The sequence below is a fragment of the Embiotoca jacksoni genome, unplaced genomic scaffold (genome assembly GCF_022577435.1).
Source record: "Embiotoca jacksoni isolate LCO1_2020_lvr unplaced genomic scaffold, fEmbJac1.0.p SCAF_25, whole genome shotgun sequence".
NCBI classification, from domain to species: Eukaryota; Metazoa; Chordata; class Actinopteri; family Embiotocidae; genus Embiotoca; species Embiotoca jacksoni.
This window is the reverse complement of record NW_027185376.1, coordinates 5965412-5987641: the sequence shown is the minus strand read 5'-3', so window position 1 is coordinate 5987641 and position 22230 is coordinate 5965412. Positions and strand designations below refer to the sequence as shown.

General features: G+C 41.4%; 1 protein-coding gene across 2 annotated transcripts in view; it reads left to right on the top strand.

Annotated features, from left to right (window-relative positions):
* The window catches only part of LOC138204486 (cadherin-18), a 143894-nt gene that overhangs the window by 66832 nt on the left and 54832 nt on the right, over positions 1-22230 (top strand). For both annotated transcript variants that reach the window (XM_069159793.1, XM_069159792.1), the window contains exon 2: positions 16198-16776. In XM_069159793.1, the coding sequence (XP_069015894.1) occupies positions 16546-16776 (231 nt within the window). In that variant the 5' untranslated portion in view covers positions 16198-16545. The remainder of the gene's footprint in view (positions 1-16197; positions 16777-22230) is intronic.

Here is a 22230-nt window from a genome sequence, read left to right as displayed (position 1 = left end):
AATTTTTGTTTACACATTGGAACTGCTAGTCACAGAAAAGTCTGCTGGACAACTATTGTCTGGCAGACAGGCAATTATCTAACCATTTCTGAAAAGTATGCCTACTTGACCATCGAAGCATGAAATACACACTCAAACACACTCCACCAATTTGAGACATGTTGACTAGTGATGGGACACGATTTTGTAATATTAGATAGTCGTTATAATAGAAGTAAAAAAGAAAATAGTAAGCTCGACTTCCTTAAATCCCGTTTTTTTTTTTGTTATTGCTGTCTGGTTGTAATGTGTTTCTCCCGTCAGAAGGTGGCGGCAATGCATCTAAAAGCTGTATACCAGTCACCATTAAACAACATAAAGAGAGGAAGATCAAGTTGCTACCAGGTATAACTGTGTCGCAACGAGATTAGATGCGACGACGACTACGTCCGTCAAAACGTTTTGTGTTGAACTCCTTAAAAAATAAATAAAGATGAAGTGCAGTCGAACTCTGCAGGTACAGCTAGCATACAAGTCTGCCACAGCTAAGCACCGGCATTAGAGTGAAGCATTGAGCAGGCGGTTCCATCCACTGATCAATAATCGATGGCCAGACGAGATAAGTTCGATGTTGGACGTGCAGCGCAAACAACGTCCCTCAATCCAATAGTTTCGATCAATTTTTTTTTGTTTTGCGTAAGTTTGCTAGAAACGCCGATCCATAATGAAGATCAGTGTTTACGGTCTTCTGGTGCTCTGAGGGAGATTTTTAAAGTCTGAGAAACCCCCGATGCTGTCATTTCATTATTCCACCTAAGAAGATAGAAGACTACAAAGTTTAAACAGAAAGCCTCTCCTGCAAAACCCATTAAGACGTCGACTCATTAAGACCTTGCTTGTAAAGCTCTCGAGATTGTGGTCGATCTTTAAAAAAAAAATAAAAGCAGGCAATGTGCATCGAGGATTCGTGGTCCATGCAGCAACGGCTCAGTGCGACCGTATTATTTTCACTCCTATCACTGGTAGACTAGACAGGAATAAGCACAGTGGATCATTGTTCCAACAACACAGCCAAAGAGCCATTTAAAAGATGAATCATGCTTTCCTTCAGACATGAACAATCACTTCCCAGATAGCAACAAAAAAAGTGGTCATTCACCGGCTCGCTCTGCCTACCAGGACATAAAAATATAAGGGTTTTGTACTGAAGTAAGAATTATAGCTTTGAAAAGGAACGTGTTGATGAGCCTTGTCAACGATGCCATCTTCCTTTAAATCCAGGATGCGACGAGGTAAAATAATCCCCTGCTTCTAATGCAGCCGTGTGATGTTATTGTGCGGCTTACGGAGATAACTGATGCATTGAATTTTTGTCATCTAATTTCTTAGATATGCTACCCTGATAGGAACGTGTGCCTGTGCTCAAACTGGAACTTGACTGCTCACATTGAGCATTAAAACGTGCACTAAACATTGTACTTTGAATTCCTGGCAGGAGCAGCAGTCATTCATTTGGAATAAGTAAAAGGAAACAGATAGCATGATTGCTCCAGACGGAGGCAAGCAGGAAATCCAAATGACTTCCTCACAGTTCTGACAAAACTGGTCACTCAAAGTGATTCTTCTTTACCTCTTTTGCGACAAAGACAAACAAAGTTATCACACAGAAATCTTTATGATTGCAACTTTTATACAGTCCAGTAATGCCAGACACAAATTCACAGCACGAATGCATGGGTCTGGCTACGCTGCATTGAGGATCGTTTCCAGTAGCTGCAACCTATTGGGCGTAGACCTCGGGTTAATCTATATACAACTGAAGACCCCTTAGCCAACACAAAATGCCAACAACTGCAGTTCATTGATTGGCCACTTGAGGCTCGCTCCAAATCGACCCCACAAGTAAAAAATGCCCAACTTTATGGCAGAACTAAACATGTCTATAGCCTGGTACAGCGTATGATTACGTGCTGAAACGCTACCACCACCGCCATTACTACTACTTCAGTAGCCACGCCCACTGGTCACCGATTGGTCCACCCTTTAGAGGGCCTCGACAAACGTTACGCAAACAGGCTTTCCAGACTACAATCAAAGCGAAGACTGAAGCTGTGAACATTAGCTGGGCGGAGCCATGTTACTGTTTTATATTCTACTTCATCACTGCTTTTCTAGTCAACAGTGAAACAGCTTCACCAACAACTTTTAGCTGCCATTGCGACACTGAATTACTTTGTTCACCATTTGCATTCTGAAACATTGTCGTATCTCTTTTAAAGATTCGGAGAGAGTAGTATAAATGGGTAAAACCTGGCGTGCCTTGCCATTAAGACTTCAGGAGTCAATACTATCGACACTTTCCCTCTTTGATATTCTCATGCATGCACCTTTGATACAATCCACATGACCTGGTGTCCACTTATTTTAGTGAGGATTTTTCTGTGGTGTTATTGTTTTGGGAAAGGTACCTTCATTGATAACCCTTATAGGAAAACCCGTCTGCTAGTTTTACTATCTGTTATCTAATTTTCATGAAGTGGACTCATCACCATTATGTTTATCGAAACAGAAACTGACTTTCTGGTTACCAAATGGCACAATAAGCACCATGTTTGTTGGGAAAATGTTCTTTTATTAGCCATTGATTCACTGCTCAGCATTTTTCTTGGCCTCAGTATGTTGTGTCTGATATTATTCCCTGTTGGGAATTTTGCATTGTTGCCATCTAATCCCATCACAATAAAAGCCCACATTTTAATAAAAACAAAAACAAATTATTTTTAAAAGCAAGACGGGAATCAGTTTTTAACAAAACCATTGTAAAAAAAGAGAAAGAAAAGTCAAAGCTTTGGTCATCAGACCGTCATCAGCACAAATTACAGGATGCATAGGCAGCCAGCCAAACAGCACTAGCCCAGCAAGAGACAGGTGGTTTTATCTTAAAAGATGTTTCCCATGATCTCATTAGCTCGTTAGGTCAAGGGGGTTCCCATGGTAATCATTCAGAAAACGATAACACCTTGGACATGTTTGGTTTCTCTTCCCATGAAGAGAGGCAATCAGTAAAACAAAAGCACGCTCAGCTGGCTCATCAACATCATTAGGATGAGAAAGCATCACTTCTTAATACTTTTACCTCCCCGTTTCAGGCCTGTGGCCATGTAGCAATATCCTTTTTTTTTTTTCTTTTTCGGGATTTATAGTTTCACTGCTTACAGTGGCACACACAGTAGTCTGCTTCCCACTGACATTATTGCACTATGGGTTTCTTCAGTATGGGTGAGAGCAACATTAGAATGATTCATCTCCTACTCTGGCTGTCAGTGACGAATGGGCAGCAAAGCCTTTCCTTAAAGAGCACTCAGCACTATAAAAAGAAGTTTGATCGTGGGCAAGTATCTAGGCCATGAAACTGCGGTATCGTGACTTTGACCTCAGAAAGACACAATGCATATTAAACTCCCTAATGTGCTAAAATAAATGAATTACTACAAAGGCAGTCTCATTCAAAAACTGTTGTTATATTTCTGAATGTTCAGATAATCACAGACCTACTATTTTGTGTTGTAATATTGATATTAATTTGAGGACTGAGTTCTTGAAATATGTCGTCCAATCTAAGCAGATGCTAAAAACAAAAAACAGTTGCGCTCCTCTTAAGTTTTACCAGACATGGAATCACATCTACTGTATCTAACCAACTCAAGCCAACCAAGTCATGGTGTCCCAGATGTTTAAAACATTTTTGTGGTTAAGGACGCTGCCTTTTAGAGAATTACATTGGTTTGTTGAAAGTCTGTGTTGTAAATGTGAAAGTAATGGCAAAAATCTGTTTTAGCAGAATAATTTATTTAAATATAGGTAATAAAAAAGATGCAGAGGCTATAAACTGTGATGTAGAAATATAAATAAAGAGGAAAAAATGGCACTGCAGTGGGATGCATATGAGAATACCCTGTTTGCATATTTGTCCAGTGTTTTATTGGAACAATGACTTTGCACACCATGAAAACAGAAGCATGTGATTGCCAATATGCCACATGAATAGTTAATGTACTCTTAGAGGGGTTAGATTTCCATCTCACATTTGCAAGTGTTTGCTCAGAGACTTTTCCCTCCTTTTTTTTTTTTTTCTTTTTAAATAGCTCTTAAGGAGTAGCCGTCGTTATGTAATCTCTGAGCGTTTCTGCCTGGAATCCTGGGGGCTGCCTCCAAGTATTTTACTTTGTTCTCTCCTAAAATATAAAAGGTTTCGGGGTGGTGGGTATGCCTTTTGGTCACATTCAGGATGTATCAGCTTCTATAGGAATGATTATTTTCTTCACCTGTGCACATCCTTTACCATATGACCCCCCTCCCCCCCTCCTCTAGATTCACATTATAAGCTTCAGGCATTTGCGCTTTTGTACAATTTACACAGAATAAAACTCACAGAGAGTTCAGCAGTACATATGCTACGGCAGTATTTGCATCTCTCAGGTCGGTGTGGAATCGTGGGCTTCTACCCAGGGCTGTGTTTCCCTCGGACGGTCACCCAGCCAAACCTCAGCTGCTCGGAGGGGAGAGCAGAAGCTACGCGGGCTTGGCTCGCTCTGGCTACTGAGTCTATTGGTGTGTTCAGGCAGCTAGGAATTAAGAAAGTTCCCATTTGGGAACGTCCCACTTCCGAGTTGAGAACATTCATAGGAGAACGACAAACAAGCAAAATTGCAGCCCCCAGTAAAAGTGCTCTATTTTGGCTTTGAGAATATAGAAAAGCAAAAAACAATCTTGCCAACATTCATATAAACCAACACAGGAGTGGAATTGAGCTTAGGATGTTATATTATGATAATAATAGTTATTAAGATAGCATAGTCATAATTCCAGTTATTGTTGAAAGCAACTGAAGGCAGACATAAACCTATTATCTTATTGAGGTTATTTATTTTATATTATTTTTCATTTATATGTTTAACAGATGTGTATTTTCAAACAGGGAACAAAACCCTGTCTTTGCATTATGAGACTTTGTGTTACAAGTGAACATTTTGCCCACTTAGAAAAAAACAACAACATATATATCGTGTTTCGGCATTGAGCTTAAAAACATTGAGATACGATTTTCCGTCCATTTCGCCCAGAGCTATTAAAATTGCAGTTGACAGACTTGAAAATATCACTTTTTAATGGAATATGGACTCTTAACTGAAAAGCCATGTAGTATCATGACAGTGCGGGGGAGGCGAGTCACGTCAGTTTAGTTGTCGGTGTCACGGTGCAAAGACAAACCCTGATGTGTGGCGCTGATAAAACATTTGTGTGCTCTGCGCCTGCCAGACCTGCTCACCCTCCTCATGCTTCGTTGAGATGTGAGAGAGGCGATAATTGGACCAAGCCAAAGTTTTATGAGTGCAAGAGCGAGCGAGAGAACGTGGTGGGGGGGCGGCGGTGAAAATGGACAAGGTGTCCATACTGATTCACAGATCTGAGGTGGACGAGAGGAGAGCCGAGGGGGGGGGGGGGGCTGTCCGCCAGAGTTAAGGTGACAAATGGAATTTTAATACCACTTGAACACTTATGAAAAAAGGTTCGGTTCAAATTTTAATTCTACACCAACATCTCACTTGGATGGTTTGATTTATCTGAAGTAAGGATCATCGTTGCTGTTCGTCCTCCAGCTGAGTCACATCGTGTGTAGTCTTAGCAAAATCTGCCTGTTTCCTCACTCCGAGGAGTGAGCTTGTGAGCACTTGCACTGTTGCCAAACTGTCAAATTACGTGCCAAAGTTTCAAATAACTCAATATATATTCATGTATTCATATAACATATTCAAATGAATCTCGATGTACCTGAAAAAAAAAAAGTCAACAACCCTGTCGGTTGCCATCCAATTGATCCTATAGTATTTCTTTAGGTTTAGAGGTTATTGTGCAAACTTAAATAGCATTATTTTATAAAATATTTAAAGATTTGCATTATCATAATGACATGTATAACTGTTGTCTGTCTTTAAACTAAACTTGACAACTTTTTTGGACAGTTAGAGTGTAATTGTTAGGACTTTCAGCATAGCTCTAGCGGACCAACAGGTGGTACCAGGAGTGGTACAGTCCGGACATCTCTGGTTTAGATCATCAGAAATCTAATTTGTAGAAATGTAGAGTATATTAGACATCCGAAGACAACGAACTGATAACTGGATAATCAACAAATCAGTGTTGCAGAGATAATCCAGTCCAAATATGGCTCTTACTTTAAAAACTAACATACAGTAATATACAAACTCAAGTCAGTGGATTTAGACTTCTTCTTGAAGCTGCCTTAACAAATGACAAACCGCCTTACCGCACATGGACCAAACATAAAAACATACGTCGCAAATCTACCAAAAAAAACGAACGAAGACTCCTCGGAGGAACCGCAAAAAAGAAAAACAGAATGAGTCAGAATCAAGGAATCCCCACTGGTGATTTAGAGAAAGAGGAAATAAATTGAATTATAATCTCAGTCCTGGGAAAGTAGTGATTCACATTAATGGACGATTTTCTTAGTTTTTAATGGTACTACAGTATTTGAAACTTTTAACAGCATACAGAATTGTATAAAAAAAAAAATACAAAATCACGACTGTTCCCTTGAGCACACGACCCACTGCACACCTCTTTATACTTCACGCTCTCCTCCTTCTGTTTCTACCATCTGCATCGGGAGCTTATTCCTTACTTGGACGATGAGGTGGCATATTTGTCTGTTGCTGCTCCTACCCCCCCCCCCCCCCCCCCCCACACACACACACACACACCACCACCAGCCCCTCCCCCCCCACCCCAGTCTCTGTGGGCACTTGAAAAGCAGTGTGGCGAGCATCTGCGAAACCACTCCTCAAACCCCCCCCCCCCCCCCCACATCCTCCCGCCCCACCCCAAATCTCTTACACTTCATACGCTCATGAGGGAATCTACCTGGCAGCGAGAAAGCAGGCTTATCTGTGTATGAAATGCTAATGTGAATAGCCTCAGCCCTACTTTGTGGATGAGAGCGCAGAGGCCCTCTCCTCGTTGTAAAACCCACCTGCTCTGTGTGTTTTAGCATGTGTGAAACGCTGAAGCCTGCCAAACTCCGCTAGCCTCAACCCTGAATTTAGACTTCTCAGACATGAAGAGAACCAGAGTGCTGTGGGGGATATGAATATATTTCCATTCTGAATCCACCTCGTGGCTCTTTTCTCTTGTTCTGTTTGGCAGCGGATGACTTAAAATCCCAAAAGCACGACATGACACTCGTTCAAGAAATGCTCAGATGAGTCGTCGGCTCGCTGATTTCGTCGATGGATGGAACATTTATCAACAATTGTTTTGGAACTGATTAATCAGTCAGTCATTCATCAATCCGGTACGCCGGTGATTTGCTGCTCCATTTGCTACCTAAATGTGATAATTTATTGCTATTTGCTAGTTTATTTTACTGCAAAAATGCCTTTTGAAAGGTACACTGCAGAGTTTTTGGTTAACAAATGAATGTTTTCAGCTGCGAACCGGAGAGACCCAACTGACTGAATAAGTGAGAGATGAAGTGAAACCGTTGGTTGGCAGCGTGACTGAGTTTTCAAATTAAAAGCCCTGGTTTTCAAATTAAAAGCCCTGGTTTTCAAATTAAAAAGTTTTGTTTGACTGAATATTTCAAGCTCGAAAGCTGCTGTTGCCATCTTTCCGTTGAACACATTTTCTTCCTTTTTTAAACATTTGCAGAGTTGACTATTTCCAGAATTTGAAACCTACATTGTTTTCATCCATGTTTACTTGTTAGCAGTCCTCCTTTCGCTCCCTGCCTTTCAGTCAAAATATCCACAGGTTACCCTTCAAGCTTTGGTTTGTTGATGCAGCACTTCAACAATACAGTTTGTTGACTTTCAGCAAATTACCTTATTCAGTTTCAGATTTCTTATTCATGATTTTAAGCAAGGTGAAACAAAATGTTCGGGTGTCGTGATATGTACACAAACACTGGTCATAGCTCTGAGCGTCAGCGTGGTGATTTTATATGTTTTTTCCTGAATGCCAAATCATGCCCTGCGCTGATAATGGAGATTATCTTCAATGATACCATGAGAACAAATTAATCCCCCTTCGCCCCGCCCTAGTTTAAAGTGGAGTTGAGGCATTTTTCTCTAGTTTTTTTTACATTGATGAAAGCAGCCAGTTACAGATCTATCTACTACAGATCATTTGAATTCACCACTGAAACAATGATATGATCCTGCTGATAGAAAGGGACTAGTCATTGAATCATTATTGCTAAAGTAATTTATTGGGCCAATATGCCAAAATATACTGATTTGTTACCCTTTTCTGTTTTGTATCAACATAAATGAATTATCTTTGTTTTGACTGTTGGCCAGACAGTATTGACAGTACTGCTTTTGGTCAAATTTGTAATGAACATTTCAAAATTTGTTTTCTCACAACTTAAAGAGAATCCAGTAAAGCATCAACAGATGAATGGATAAAAGACAGTTGTCAGTTTTGTTGCAGTCCTACATCCAGGCCTCTGTGTAATTTTGATAGACCCTCATCTGAATGCTGTGCAGCAGCGCTGCGGAGAGATGATGATGATGCGAGTTGAAAAACTGGTTTTTTTTTTCCCCGCAGTGGCCGGCAGATGGGTGCTGTCTGCTCAGTCCTGGCACTTCTGCTGTATGATGAGAGCTCAAGAATCCAGCCATTAAATACACAACAGATGGGACATTTTCCATCTTCCACCCAGCACTCATTAAGCAGCCAAACAACATATAGTGGGGGTGACGAGTGCTGGCATGTTTTTTTTTTAATTTTTAAATTTTTTTTATTTGACACCAAGGAAAAGAAGAAGAAGAAAAAAAAAAACATCCCTCACAGATATAATTAAGGTTGTTTAACTTGGCATGTAAACACGAGGAGATGAAACCATCAGAGGCTTCCCACTCTCGTTTTGCCAACCTTTGCCTCGCCTCGCCGTGTGCGGAGTGGTGCATTTCGGGTTGGAGGTAATCAAAGTTGAGGGTTAGGACAGATGGTGTTTGGAGGGTAGCGTACTGGAAGGACAAGTTGCTGTTGACTTTGGGAAAAATGGTGGGAGGAGGTGACTGACACACCATCCTCCCCACATGACTCAGTGGGAGTCATTACTGCAATGGGCCTAATTACCTTCAGGCTTAATCTGTGTTGAAAAAAAAAACCCTGCTGCTTATTGCTTTTAATTACCCACAAGTGTTGGGGAAAAAAAAAAAAGATTGAAATGAAAGGGTGGAGCATTTGTCTGTTGTGTTTCTGCATTTGTATGTGCGGGATGGAGAGGAAATAGATGCACGAATTGTTAAAAATATGCTAATTCTTTCAAGCTTCAGATGCTTAATTGTAGCTTTGCTGTACTTCTGTATCTCCCGGACTGTTTACACAAAGGCACAAGTGTGTTTGACAGTCAAGTAATGTCTTTGTTACTCAGGCTGGTTGTGCTGTCTGTAGCCTGAAAGTGAAATTCCTTTCACCTTCATCATTTTTAGAGTGAGGAGAAAAAGCAAGTTGCTGCTCACATCTTCAAATCTCGATTTGACAAGTAGACGAGATGAGGGAAGTCTTGCCGACTTGTGATTATTTGACGATTTCGAGGTCGCTTCCTGTCGACCATCCTTGGGGTTATGTAACGTGATCAAAGGCATATCCTTGCAGGTGTTGGAATGTGCTTGAGTTAACTCAGAGAAGAAGATATCAGCCATTCGCTTTAGAAATGTACACAAAAAAAGAGCTGTAGTGTAGAGCAGTAAGAAATGAGACCATTTCCAGTGTAGATGGGTTTTTGGGGGTTTTTCTTGTCCTCTTGGTTTTTGCAAAGGATGTCCCTGTTTGTGTGACTTTTAGGATTTGTTTCTGTAAATGTTTGTGCTTTCAGTCTTGCGTGTGGCCACTGTAATTTCAGGATTGGGAAGCTTGAAGGTGACATGGGTTGCTGGTCTGAATCTCAGGATGTTATTTTTGCTTCAACAGCTACTCTCCAAAACTGCAATATTCAGGTTAAGATCTGTCTGTAAAAATGACTTTTATGATGCTTTGTGGACAGAACCTTCATCACGTCACGATTTGGCGGTGCGGATTTACCAAAAACTTAAACAAAGATAAACGATCATGTATCTCGGAGCGCTTAAGCTCGGCCAGAATGGAAAAAAAAACATAAACTCTGGTTATATGTGTTGAAAAACTAACTGCTAAACCAGTTCATTCAACCATGAGTCCCTGTGTTTCCAAGCTCGATAGCATTGTGGAAATACTACAGTCTCCTTGGCTAAACCTCTGAATTGCTGGCATTTCTCTCCAACCTATTTGTCTCCTCCAATTTGGTGGAACCTCCAGGGTGTGCCACACATTCAGAGGATTGCCCCACTTGTGAAGCTGATCGGACTAATCTGCTTTCTTTCACCAACAATGAGCTGGGTCAAATCACCCAATAGACTCCAGGCGAAGAGCGCTTACTTTTAGAGCAGGTACAGATCAATGAAATGTGTTTCTTGCACTTCTCATAAGAGTTATTACTTGTGAGTGAATCCAAAAATTCGGTTATACAGCATGTAGTTTCCGAGGTATGATAATGATTGGCTAACATGCGATCCATTAACAGTGCATGCATTAATGTTAATTAAATGACCCAAATTCTAAACAGCTGGGCTTCCCACATATTCTTTAATCACAAAGAACCAAACCAAAGATGTGAATTGTTAAAAACGAATATTGTATAATATTAATGTTAGTAGATCCGCTGTGGTATCAGAGGACCAGCATACATTTATCAAAACCGACTTGAAGTCACTGTTAAGGTCAACGCTAAAAAAAAAAAAAAGACAAATATTACAACAACTTTGTAGCCTAACACAGAGCTTATGAACATGAATGTGACTCCCTCAGGACAAATATTGTAATTCAGCTTCAGAGACTCAGTCGTGTCCCACAAAACCAAGCTGATATTTACATTTCCCACTGAGCAAACACTTGTGCAGAGACACTAACGTAACTCGGAAGCTAAAGCATGGGGGTTACATGGGGAACACATTCTTATGGGTATGTGATAGTATGATATTATACGTGTTATAATCAACTTAATGAAAAAGAGTAATTAGTTACCGTTACTACTTTCAAAAGTCGTTGAATTTCTTTACCGGTGGCTGTAACTTTGTGTGATGATTTCAGATATTTGATTCAATTCTCTTATAATGCACACGTAGCTTGGTTACTTCAGTTTCACCTGCCTTCCTCTCAGTTCAACCTAAGCGTTGCCCTCCCTGCTCTGAGGGCAAGAATAAAATGACTTTTTTTTTTAGATAAAATAACAAGACAGGCTTACTGTCAAGGTAATTAATCATACAAAATGTAGAAATCAAATAAAAGTCTAATTTGAGCAAATCCTTCAAAACTGATTTACAACATTGTCCACAATAACAAAATTATATATATATATATATATATATATATATATATATATATATATATATATATAAAACAGCTGTTTCACAGTATAACCACAATGGTCAACTGTTTGAAAGTAGACACATTTCTGTTGCCTAAAACTGCCAGGGCAGATTTTTTTTTTACTACCAAATTCTGCTGCTCTTCCTTCCTGCACTACATTTTTCTTGGCTTCTACAAGAGACTTGATCACACACTGCATCTATCAGTGCAGAATAAAACTTCCATTCAAGCATCCGTTACAACAAGTTCATGGAGAGCTCTTTCTGATTGAGCAGAAACGACAGAAACATCAAAAAAAAAAAATTAAAAATAAATCTCCTTCAAGGCCTTGGGAACATTTCACAGCAGCGGTTCAGTTCGATTTCACATAAACACATATCACTCTGTCTCTAATTTTGTCTGCAGCTGTTTGTGCTTTCTTGTACTTATTTCAGCCCTCCTGTTTACTGACTTCGGCTCAGCAAAAAGCTCATCTGAGACTACAGAGAACCAACAAGCCCTTTAAATGGCTGGAAAATGTTTGTATTTGTTCCCTTTGAGTAAGATGAAGAGTCAAGAGTCGCCTCTTTGTGTGGTTGTCTCTCTCCGGCCGGCCCTCTTTGTTCTGAGGACAGAACAGTGGTTCACTGATATGTGTTTTGACCTGCCCCAGTCCTCTACCTTCTGGTGTTTGACACTGGCAGAAAGCTGATGCTGTGAAATCGAATGCAGCGGGTGAGCACTCAGCGGGAGGCCAAAACATTAGCTATTAGCGACAGGCGACAGGAGCCCGCTCTCACGCTCCCTCTCTCTCCGCTCGAACAAATTGAGGTGCATCTCTGTGGCTTTCTCGACATCTCTCCCTCCCTCTCTCTCTCTCTCGCTGTCTGTCGTTTCACTTATTTCTTCCTGCGTTTTTTTTTTTTTTTTAAGTGTCCGAGCTCCTGCGGTGTCACCGTGCGGCTGCGATTACACACGAGAGCTGTTGGCTCGGTGCCGACGAAGGTCTTATTGAATTTAAGTTGTTTACATGACCAGTTGAGTCGCTGCGATTGAGTTTTCCAATTTTCCCAAGAATAAAAGAAGAGATGGAGACATCGTTTTTCTGCGTGCCCGTGGTGTCACAGCCACATGTTGGATGAACAGATATGTGGCAGTCGGGGCGGGGTTAGGAAGATAGCTGAAATTTGGAAGGAGGATGATGCTGCCGGAGAGGAATCAAAATCAATACAAAAGGCTGGTTGTTATAAATATATCATATAAATATCATTCAGACAGGTCCACTATTTCAATGTATATATTGATATATATCTTTGCTCAAACATTAGTGATTAATTGTTACACTAAAAAATACCCCCATGTCTTACGTACCAAACTGACCTTGCCTATCTCAGGATCTGGTTTGACGAAGATTTGTAGGATCAAATCAAGTATCTCTTTTCATTGGATTTGTTACAAATATATTTAATATTTCCAGCCTCATCCTTTAAGATTATGGTAGAACAATTACTTTTTTAAAACAATTGTATAATTAGAGCATGAAGTTAGTCGGGATAATGTAATCAAGGTATGGCATTAACAAATCCATATTAAAAACAGAACTGCTAAACGTAGCCACTTTTGCACGCAACCTGCCAAAATCTCCACGCCAACCGCTGTGCATAACCCATCCTGTTAGACGCTGCACATACATAAACACGCCGTGGGCAGAAGAAGGCTGCTCAAAAACAATATCATCATCATAAAAACAGGGCGGGGGGGGGGGGTTCATTGACGGAACCAGATGCCGTTGATTTCACGGCTCCCTGAAATGTATTTTGCTTGAGAATCGGCATGATAATCAGACAATTAGGGGACTGATTGAGGAGAGCCCCGGGAAGCGAAAGTGAAACCACCGGAAAAAGATATTCTGACACGCGGAGTCCGACGAACTGTGATGCTCTTTTCTTGTTTCCACAACAAGGAAAACGTTTTACGGCGTCGCTGGATCGTAGTATTGAATCAGAAAAAAAATGATTCTGAACCACGAAGAAAAACCTTAAAATCTCTTAAGAGAGCTTATTCAGAAGTGCTCCGTCAGTATTCTCCACGGGGCTTCATATCAATTCCTCGGTCATAGCAGGGGGAGGGGATGAGGAAGCGGGATTTGGGCGTATAGCTCTACCTATGCAGATGAGAATCTCTTCCCAGATTACACATGTTTAGCGCGTGGCTGAGTATTCATCCTCCTCCGCGTTTATCCGAGTCGATGTTGAAACAGACTTCCCTCTCGCTGCCGGGGCTGGCGGGAAGTATTACCCATCACAACCACTGCACTTCACCCAACGTGTCCAAAACAACTGCCGGTTGGAGCCGCATCATTTGCAATGCAGAGGCATTTGAAACACGGGGATTAGTCGAGAGGGGTTCGAAGCACATCTTAATCCATATGTATGTAAAAGAAAAGAAAATATTTATATAAAAATATCATTCGGTGATTATCCCGCATAGTGTGTGACAGTTGTAAGTTGCATTAACGTCTCGTTGCAGCGTTTCTCTCGTGTTGTCACATTGTGAGAGAGCAGCAGGCTTTGAAGTCTGTCAGCTTCTATATCCTGTCTAACATCAAATACATGTTTTTGTCCTCTCGATAATCCCCATCTGAGCTGCTATTATGAACTCTACTCAATGGTAGGCAAAGTCTCTGCTTCCTGTCAGTGAGGCTTGTTATTTGTGGGAGGAAGGTAGGAGGGGGGGGCACAAACTTCTTATTTATTTTTAATTTTTTTGAACTTTCTTTTTCAGTGTTGCCTGGAATTTCTTTAATGATGTCAATTCTTTATAGAGGCGGTTGCTTTTTATTTAAAGTTATATATGAGCCTCCACTGAAACAGGCTGTTTATTCGTACACTTGCATGAATAACAATCAGCCGTTGAGACTGGCTGACATTGTTCCTGGCCTCGGCCCTCACTCCTCGTCAAATCCAAACTCAATCTCATGACACCTTCCCTTCAGTGATGGGGTTTTTCTGGCAAAAATATTGGTCCCGATTCTATTTCCAACATGCAACCAATATTTATCAAGAATGCTGTGGGAGCTGTCTGGTGTAAACACGGACTAAACAAGTATTCTGGAATGAATTTATCGTCAACGACTGGCCAGTTTGAAGAATTTGAAGCCAGACTCTGGTCGAGTTTTTGTTTTACTGTTTGTTCGTTGTGACAGTCTATCACAGTATAAACAGGGTGGGTGTTGGTGCCCATGGTAAGAATGAAATTATGGCACTGATATCTCTACAGCATTTTAATCACAAGATAAAACTAATTTTGGATGCTGAACTTCAGTTTCAGATTCTAATATTTGTTTCTGATCAAATTGTTTTGAAGTACATTTACGTTTCAGGTTTTAACAAGCAGCTAACTACGGACGGGTTTACTTTTTGGCTTCTTCTGGCTACAGAAGTAAATACTGCGATGGTAGCAATCTGTATCTGCAACCACACTGTAAACACAGCTGAAGGCTCCAGAAAAGCAAGCACAGTGCACATTTGAGCTGAGAATATTTTGTCAAGCAGGTGTACCATCATGTTAAGTCTAATCACGAGAGCCCGGCGGAGCTGGTGATGTCAGCAAGAAAACTTTTGTCCTTCTGACAAATTGAGCAAATTCTGCGTCCTCCCATGTCCTCGTCCAAGTTTGAACCCGACATATTCTGTTTTGAGATCAAAATCAGCTCTATGTTTTGCTGCGGCAGCCGATATCCAAATCCTAAATCGTTTTTTTGTTTTTCCTCGTTATAGTATCAAACTGTGGAGCATCTCTGAACAGCAAGGTCAAATTTCCTCTCATCAAAAAAATACAAAATAAAAAAGCCTGCAGTGAGGACTGATTTCTTGCTTCAGCAGCACTTTAAGCAGCATCTCAGTTAAAAAAAATCCACCCCAAGACCAGACAATTTACTCACTAATAGCTCCCTCTTTAACAGCTTTGCTGGTGCACCTGTGATGCAGATTCTCTGTCTCTGTAAAGGGACTGTCAGGACTTCACTTGAATGCTCACTAACTAACAAATTCAACAGTGATTGGAGGTTTTTTTTTTTTTTTTTTTCCTACTTTAATCCCACCTTCAATACGGTATATAATTTTGATACGGAAAAAAAAAACACATTCCTTCTGTCTTTTCCATTCCACTGCCTTCAGAAAATCATCTCCTGCCTTATGTCTGAGTGGTTTGATGTTGGTCCTTATCGTAGTGAATGTATTTCTTCCTGCCACACTTATTATTCAACGTGCATGAGGCACGCTGGAAGCCTGGCAGTGTGCCTGGGTTATATTAAAACATCCAAATCAAACCTTTTCGCCCTTATTTTTTAATAAAGCCGAGTCATTCTTTGAGTCACGGGACCGCCCCCCCCCCCCCCCTTACACAGCTGTGATACATGACTCTGACCTTACAGGGCAGTATCAGTCACCGAGCAGCGCTCTGACCTCGTGGGCACGGACAACCTTTTTAATAGCGCCGTAACTCCTCTAGTCCAAACTTGTTTGTGTCATCTGAATAAAAGGCAAAAATGACCAGAATCCCGAAGCGTGATTTCTTTCTGCCTTTTTGGTACTTTCATCACAGTCGGCCAGTTTGAAGTGCGCATCCTCATCTGTAAGGATTTGTGAGTTGCAATTTAATTGGAGGGAATTAGTGGACATTTAGCTTCTAATATCCATCAAATTAATCGCTAACTCTGTGTTTCTCTTCCCCCCCCCCTCTCTGTCTCTCTCTCTTTCCCAGGAAATCCAGAATGGCTTCCGGGATTAACGTCATCTCTTGGTAGAACTGCCCACAAGTTCACGTCCGTTTGCACAGCCTCTCGCAGCCTGGGAAACTCCATAATGTAAATGTATCTTGCTGTTTTCTTTTTTTTTTAATCAAATCTTTGGCTTTTGGCCATGAACCTTAGAGGATCTCCCAGGACCAATATTTCCATAGTTTGGATCTAGATTCCTCTTCTTTTTTTTTTTGCCGGGACTACTGCGTGGGTTTGCAGCGGTGGCTATTGGTGGCTGCTGTGGCGGCGGTGGTGGGAGGACCTCTCCACCTCGGAACACAGGGATAACTTTACAAAAAGCACGTGCCACCATGAGGATATCCACCACCTCTTGTCTCTGTCCCTTCCTGGTCTGCCTCTGCTTCATCCAGAGGTGCTACGGGGTGAGCCACCACATCTCCACCAAAGTGCCCTCCAAGAACCAGACCAAACTGGCCAACGGGGAGACGGAGGTGCACCACAGGCCGAAACGTGGCTGGATCTGGAACCAATTCTTTGTTTTAGAAGAACACATGGGACCAGATGCGCAGTATGTGGGAAAGGTAGGATGTTGTTTTTTTTACTTAACTGACTGAGAAAAAAATATTTTGATCTTAGGGAGCTTACTTTTTAACACCTTACTTTGCTCTTTTTTTTCTTCCTGCTGTTGTTTATTGAGAAATGGGTTACAAAAGGAGCAAGCTGTTCTCCCGAGCTAGATTGCCACGTCGGCAATATACACGCTTTTTTTTTACTTCATCTTCTGATGTGGAAATTCAGGTCTCATTTGCAAAGGTGTGTGCACCTTTTTTTCTTCTTCTTCTTTTTTTTTTCTGACACTACGTTGTCCGACTGTTCCTCTCGTGATAATGTCCAAAACATGTTTTATTCTCTGTAATTAAGGAGTGCCTCTCAGCATGTCTGCCACTCTGGGAAGCCACGCAGGAGTGGATTAAGTCTGAAAGTGAGAACGGCCCTCTACATTAGAGCTATCTTTGAACTGAAATATTAGATTCGGTCTCTCCGTGGGGAATAAGCCCAGATTTGATCTCTTGGTGGGAAATGAACCGCCGCAGAAAGAAATTGGACACTGGCACAATAGGGACGGTGTAAGCCAGGGGGGCCCCGTAGTTAGGGAATGTTATGAATGTAATTTCAGCGTAATTTCAGAATGACCGATGCCCCTCACTTTGGAAAAGATAGTGGTGGGTGTTCTCGCTGCTTGTGCATGGGTACGGCGGAGACCCGGTTGTTGGCGGTTGGCGGTGACTTTTCTGTTAGCTCCACAATAAGCCACAGGGAGCTGGTTAAGTCCTCTGCTTGCAGATTGCCTGCCCTTATCTCCTGAAATGTGAAAATGTGTTTCTCCGCTGCAGTGATCATTATTCTAGGCACTCAGGCACAGACTAATCCTCAACTGCACTCTGAGAGAAAGAGAATGAGAAAAGGCAGAACAGAACGCCTCTCTGGCTGCACATATGTCTGTATTTCAACAACGCTACCATTTCAAGGGGAAAAGAAAGAAAGGGGGGATCACATGCTTGGACAAAAAAACAACAACAACAACAGCAAATGTCACTTTCCACCTCGAACGTCTGCTTATTGAATCAACCCGGGGTTTTAATCACAAATGTCCTGATTTATTGGTGAGACGTGTTTTTGCGAATATTATTTGATGCGAGACTGAATCATAAAATCCTACAGAATAAAAAAAAACAATCCCTTGCATTGATGAGGGACTGTGTCCTGTTTATGAAGCGATGCCAAGGATGTTTGCAGCGTATTTAAAGCAGCAGTTTGTTGATGCACTAACTGCATGGTTACTTTTAGATTCAATTTGCCCACCGCTTTGAAGTTCACGATTGTTTGGTTTGCCGTCTGTTCTCGTGCTACTGCTACCTTAAGGCTTCTGTTGTTTTTGTGTGCGTGTGTATTTTTGGGTGTGTGCGTGGCGGGTGCTGCTGATGAAAGCAGAATAAACATAAACAGCTAATCCTGGATGATAATAAAGCACTGAGAGGAAACATAAACATTATTAAGGAATCAATTTGACATGCATGTTTTAAGGAGATGAGGTCTCCAGATGGTAAGCACAAAAAGACATTTAATTATGTGGGTTGGGACTAGTGGGCAGTGTCCTAATGTGGCCAGGAGACAGAATGACCCTTAATTAGACGAAGACAGGAGAGGAGGAGGAGGAGGATTAATCCACTCAGCATGTATGGCGCTGCATTGTTTTCCTTTTTTTCTTTTTTTTCCCTCCCCTCCCTCTGCTTGATTAAAAACTTTGGACATTAGCGAGCAGCAAATGAGCAGATCCACCGCGGGGAAATTGCCAAGACTTTCTTCGTCGATAAAGTGCTCCATCAAAAAAACACGAGGTTTGAAACCGACGTTTCATGATGAGCGGTGAAATGTGCACACACAAACAAATCAGCTGTAATCTTTGCCTCGTCGATATCAAACAAGAAATCTGCGTGGTCAAACAGAACACGAGTACAACCACAATGCAAGACTTTGCCTTTGGCAGTCGGAAATCTTTTTTTTTTACCAATACTCTCACATGAAAGATGGCGAAGAGTGACTTCTGGGAATAAGTGAAGCGGCCAGTCTGTCAAGAACATTTTAATCCCCTTGAGGTGTCCTGTAATCCCCAGTGACACCTTTCTGGGGGGCTGATGCATTTGGGAAATGACAGCTTCGTGCATGAGTGAGACGCAAATGCTTGGTAGGGGACGTGCTTCGTCCAGATATGAGACGGGAGACAACCCATTCTCCCATTGGGAGGTGTGAAGGCCTTCATATCAGTCAGCTCAGCGTGGAGTTTCGGAGTGGTCAGACAGGTTACAGATTGGAGGGTGTTTTTTTTCTTTTTTTTAGATGATGCAAATCCCTAAACCCTGAATGAGTATGAACTGCGGCGAACAGTCTGCTGTGACTAAGTTGGAGGATGGGGTAAAATGTTGGGTGAAAAGAAGCGGATCCTTGGTCAGAAGACCTCGAATTAAAGCATCACTGGGCTTCTAAAATATACAGTAAATAATGTGATATTTGACAGAATGGGTTCTGGGAGGAATCCCCCTTTGTCTTATCCTGTGTTCATTTGCAGAGGAAAGTGGCAACCTCGAAGAAAAGTGCCTAAATGTTTTATTCATGCTTCTAAAAATGGATTCTGCTGTGACAGAATCAGGCAACTGTCTTGTATTACGTACAATAATAGCTCAACAGTAGGAAGGAAAAAAAAACAAAAAAAACATTTTTTTACATAAAATTGCTTTTCACCTACGCTTTGCACTGCATGAAGTAAGTCCATTAAAATGGGAATGTTTCCGGTGTTACACCGTGAAATGTTACATGAAGAAAGAAATTGAATCCGCATTACTGGAAAGCAACAGATTCTAAAAATGTCAGTAAAACTCATCAACCACTGAGACGTTTTGAGTATGTGGCGGGGCTACAACTAAAGAAAGAACCTTCCTCGTCCGCATCGTGACGCATCTTAGATTAAAGAGATTTACTCACCTCTAATAAGTGGCTGTATGATATCAGCGTAAATTATTTTTTAGCGTTTTAGTGTTAGCTTTGTGAGAGATTCGTGTCCCTCTTAAGAATAATGGCGACAGGTATTCACATGGTCTTTATATAAACATGTTATAAAAGAGTGAAAATGCCGTTAGCAGTTTCCCAGAGGTTTAATTGGTGTCTTATTGATTGTTTTGTGTGACCACCAGTCTGAAACCTAAAGAATTTATAAAAGTGCAGCGTGCGAGGGCGCGCATGTCATTGCTCGCAGTTTTAATACAATTTGCTGTTGTTGTTAACGCACCATCTTGTATGTCGTGTGAGCAAAGAGAGATCATGTGATTGATCTCACCTGTTATTTATTTGGATGGAGAGTCTTTGTTTGAAAAGGCTCATTGATATGTGGTCGGGGCTAAAAATCTATATACTCTTCCATATTGCTGACAGATTCACATTAATGATACAAAGCTAAGCCAAGTTGAATAACAGTTTAACTCGCACTGCTTCACCGACTGCAGAAAATAACATGTCTGCTGTGTGTGCAGGCATGCATAATGTCCAAAGTGCATTCCCCTGTCCTCTGGCTGAAACACTCCAAAGTATTAGCGCCTTTCAGATACTGGAGAGGAAAACTACTTGCTTTTCACTCCTGAAACTTTTCCAAAGCGGATCTGCTGACAGTTTCATTTCTGTCTCGTTCAAGTATCAAATTTTTGCAGCAGTTAGAGGCCGAGCCATTAAACGAGTGTCAAGAGTTGCTTCCGGGACTCTAATAATCTCATTACTGTACATCAAGAAGTCAACCATCCTGCTGGGAAGACAACGACTCATTCTGTTTCTCCCCGCAGATGTCAAAATAGAGGACAACTATTAGGGCGGATCTGCGTGATGTGCATCAACGGCGTGTCTTCAGCACGCCCCTCACCACTTCCCTCTTGATGTATGGTCATTAAGCGGGCACTCCATCATCAGGGTTTACTGTGACTGTTACAAATCAATTGAAGAGGAGGGGGCGCTAGGAGGAGTTGATTGGGAGGAAGCATGGCCGAAATGTGGGGATAATCAGACAATCAAGCACACCCCCATAAAAAGTGATTAGGTCCTCTTGAGCGAAGCATAAGAGCCGAAATTTAATAAAAAATATGAACCCACCCCCCTTTGCTAATTGCAAATTATGAAGCCAAGACTCTGATCATCAGCTCGAGTGCAAAGCCTCCTCCTTTCTCCTCGTGTTCAGCCCCCTTCGGTCTCCTCACCATGCACATTGTTCATGGAACAAATGCTCCACAGCCCCGACTCTCACCTTCAACTCCCATTTACGCATCGAGACCTGCTTTCAACATCAAAGCGATGCAGTTTTAATGAAGCTTCCTGAAAACAACACGACGCAAATGTCACTACTGTTTGTCTAGTGCTCGACAAGAGTTGTGAAATCACGACAACGCACACAGAGATTAAACAAGCATGTTGAATTTGCAGCGATGCGTGTTCAGCTATTTGGAGACTCGCTGCATCTGTCCAAATGTGACCCTATTTAGCCCGGTATTCAATTCCTATTCACAAGGTACAGATTTCATTTCCAATTCAATGCAATAAGAATCAATATCGATTTGGTTCGAAACATTTGAGTTACAATGCAAATTTTGCTTGGATATGAAACACAATCTCAGAAAACTGACTCTGTAAATTGTACAAGTAAACCTCTAACATAGTGCAATATTCAAAATATTAATGTTTACATGATGGATAGACCCCTCAAGCAGTTAAACTAATGCACCTTTAATTCCACAATATCAACAAGTCGTCACAACAAGAAAACACTTTTTTCTTTCTGGTATAAACCCCGCCCACTGAAGACGCAGATAGTCGTGTTCAGAATAACATTAGCCTAAGGGTCAATCATCGCCAAAGTGACTTCTGACTGGCTGGATCTGACTCATCTGCTCGATACAGACTCTGGTTGGCTATTGTAGGCTGGGGACGGGATATGGACGCTCCTATTGGCTCAGTGAGATGTTAATCAAACCAGCAGCGTAAAGACCAAGACGCTATCCGACTTTAGTGCTCACTATGTTGAAAATTAAGAACGCTGGTCAGGAAGTCTCAAATGATGCAACAGTGGATCATGTGTATTATGGATGTAAAAAAAAAAAAAAAAAAAAAAAAAATCCCCTCGGGGATTAATAAAGTATATACCTACCTACCTACCTACCTAAAAAATTGTTTTGGACTAAATACTTTACTGGATTGGATTTACTCGATTTGTTGGTGAACTATGAGACTTTCTCGGTGAGCTACTTCAATACTGTACTTGTCTGTATATTTGGTGGTGGTCTGACAAAGCTGTTTACTGAACCTGTAGGGGTGATTGTATCTTGAAATCTTAGCTTTCTAAGGACCTCTCGCATAAATGTACACGTAAACTGTAGCACGGTAGACGAGTAAGTCGATGCCGTTAAAACTCTGAAGGCACGCGGGTGGTCCTTCCAAGATTT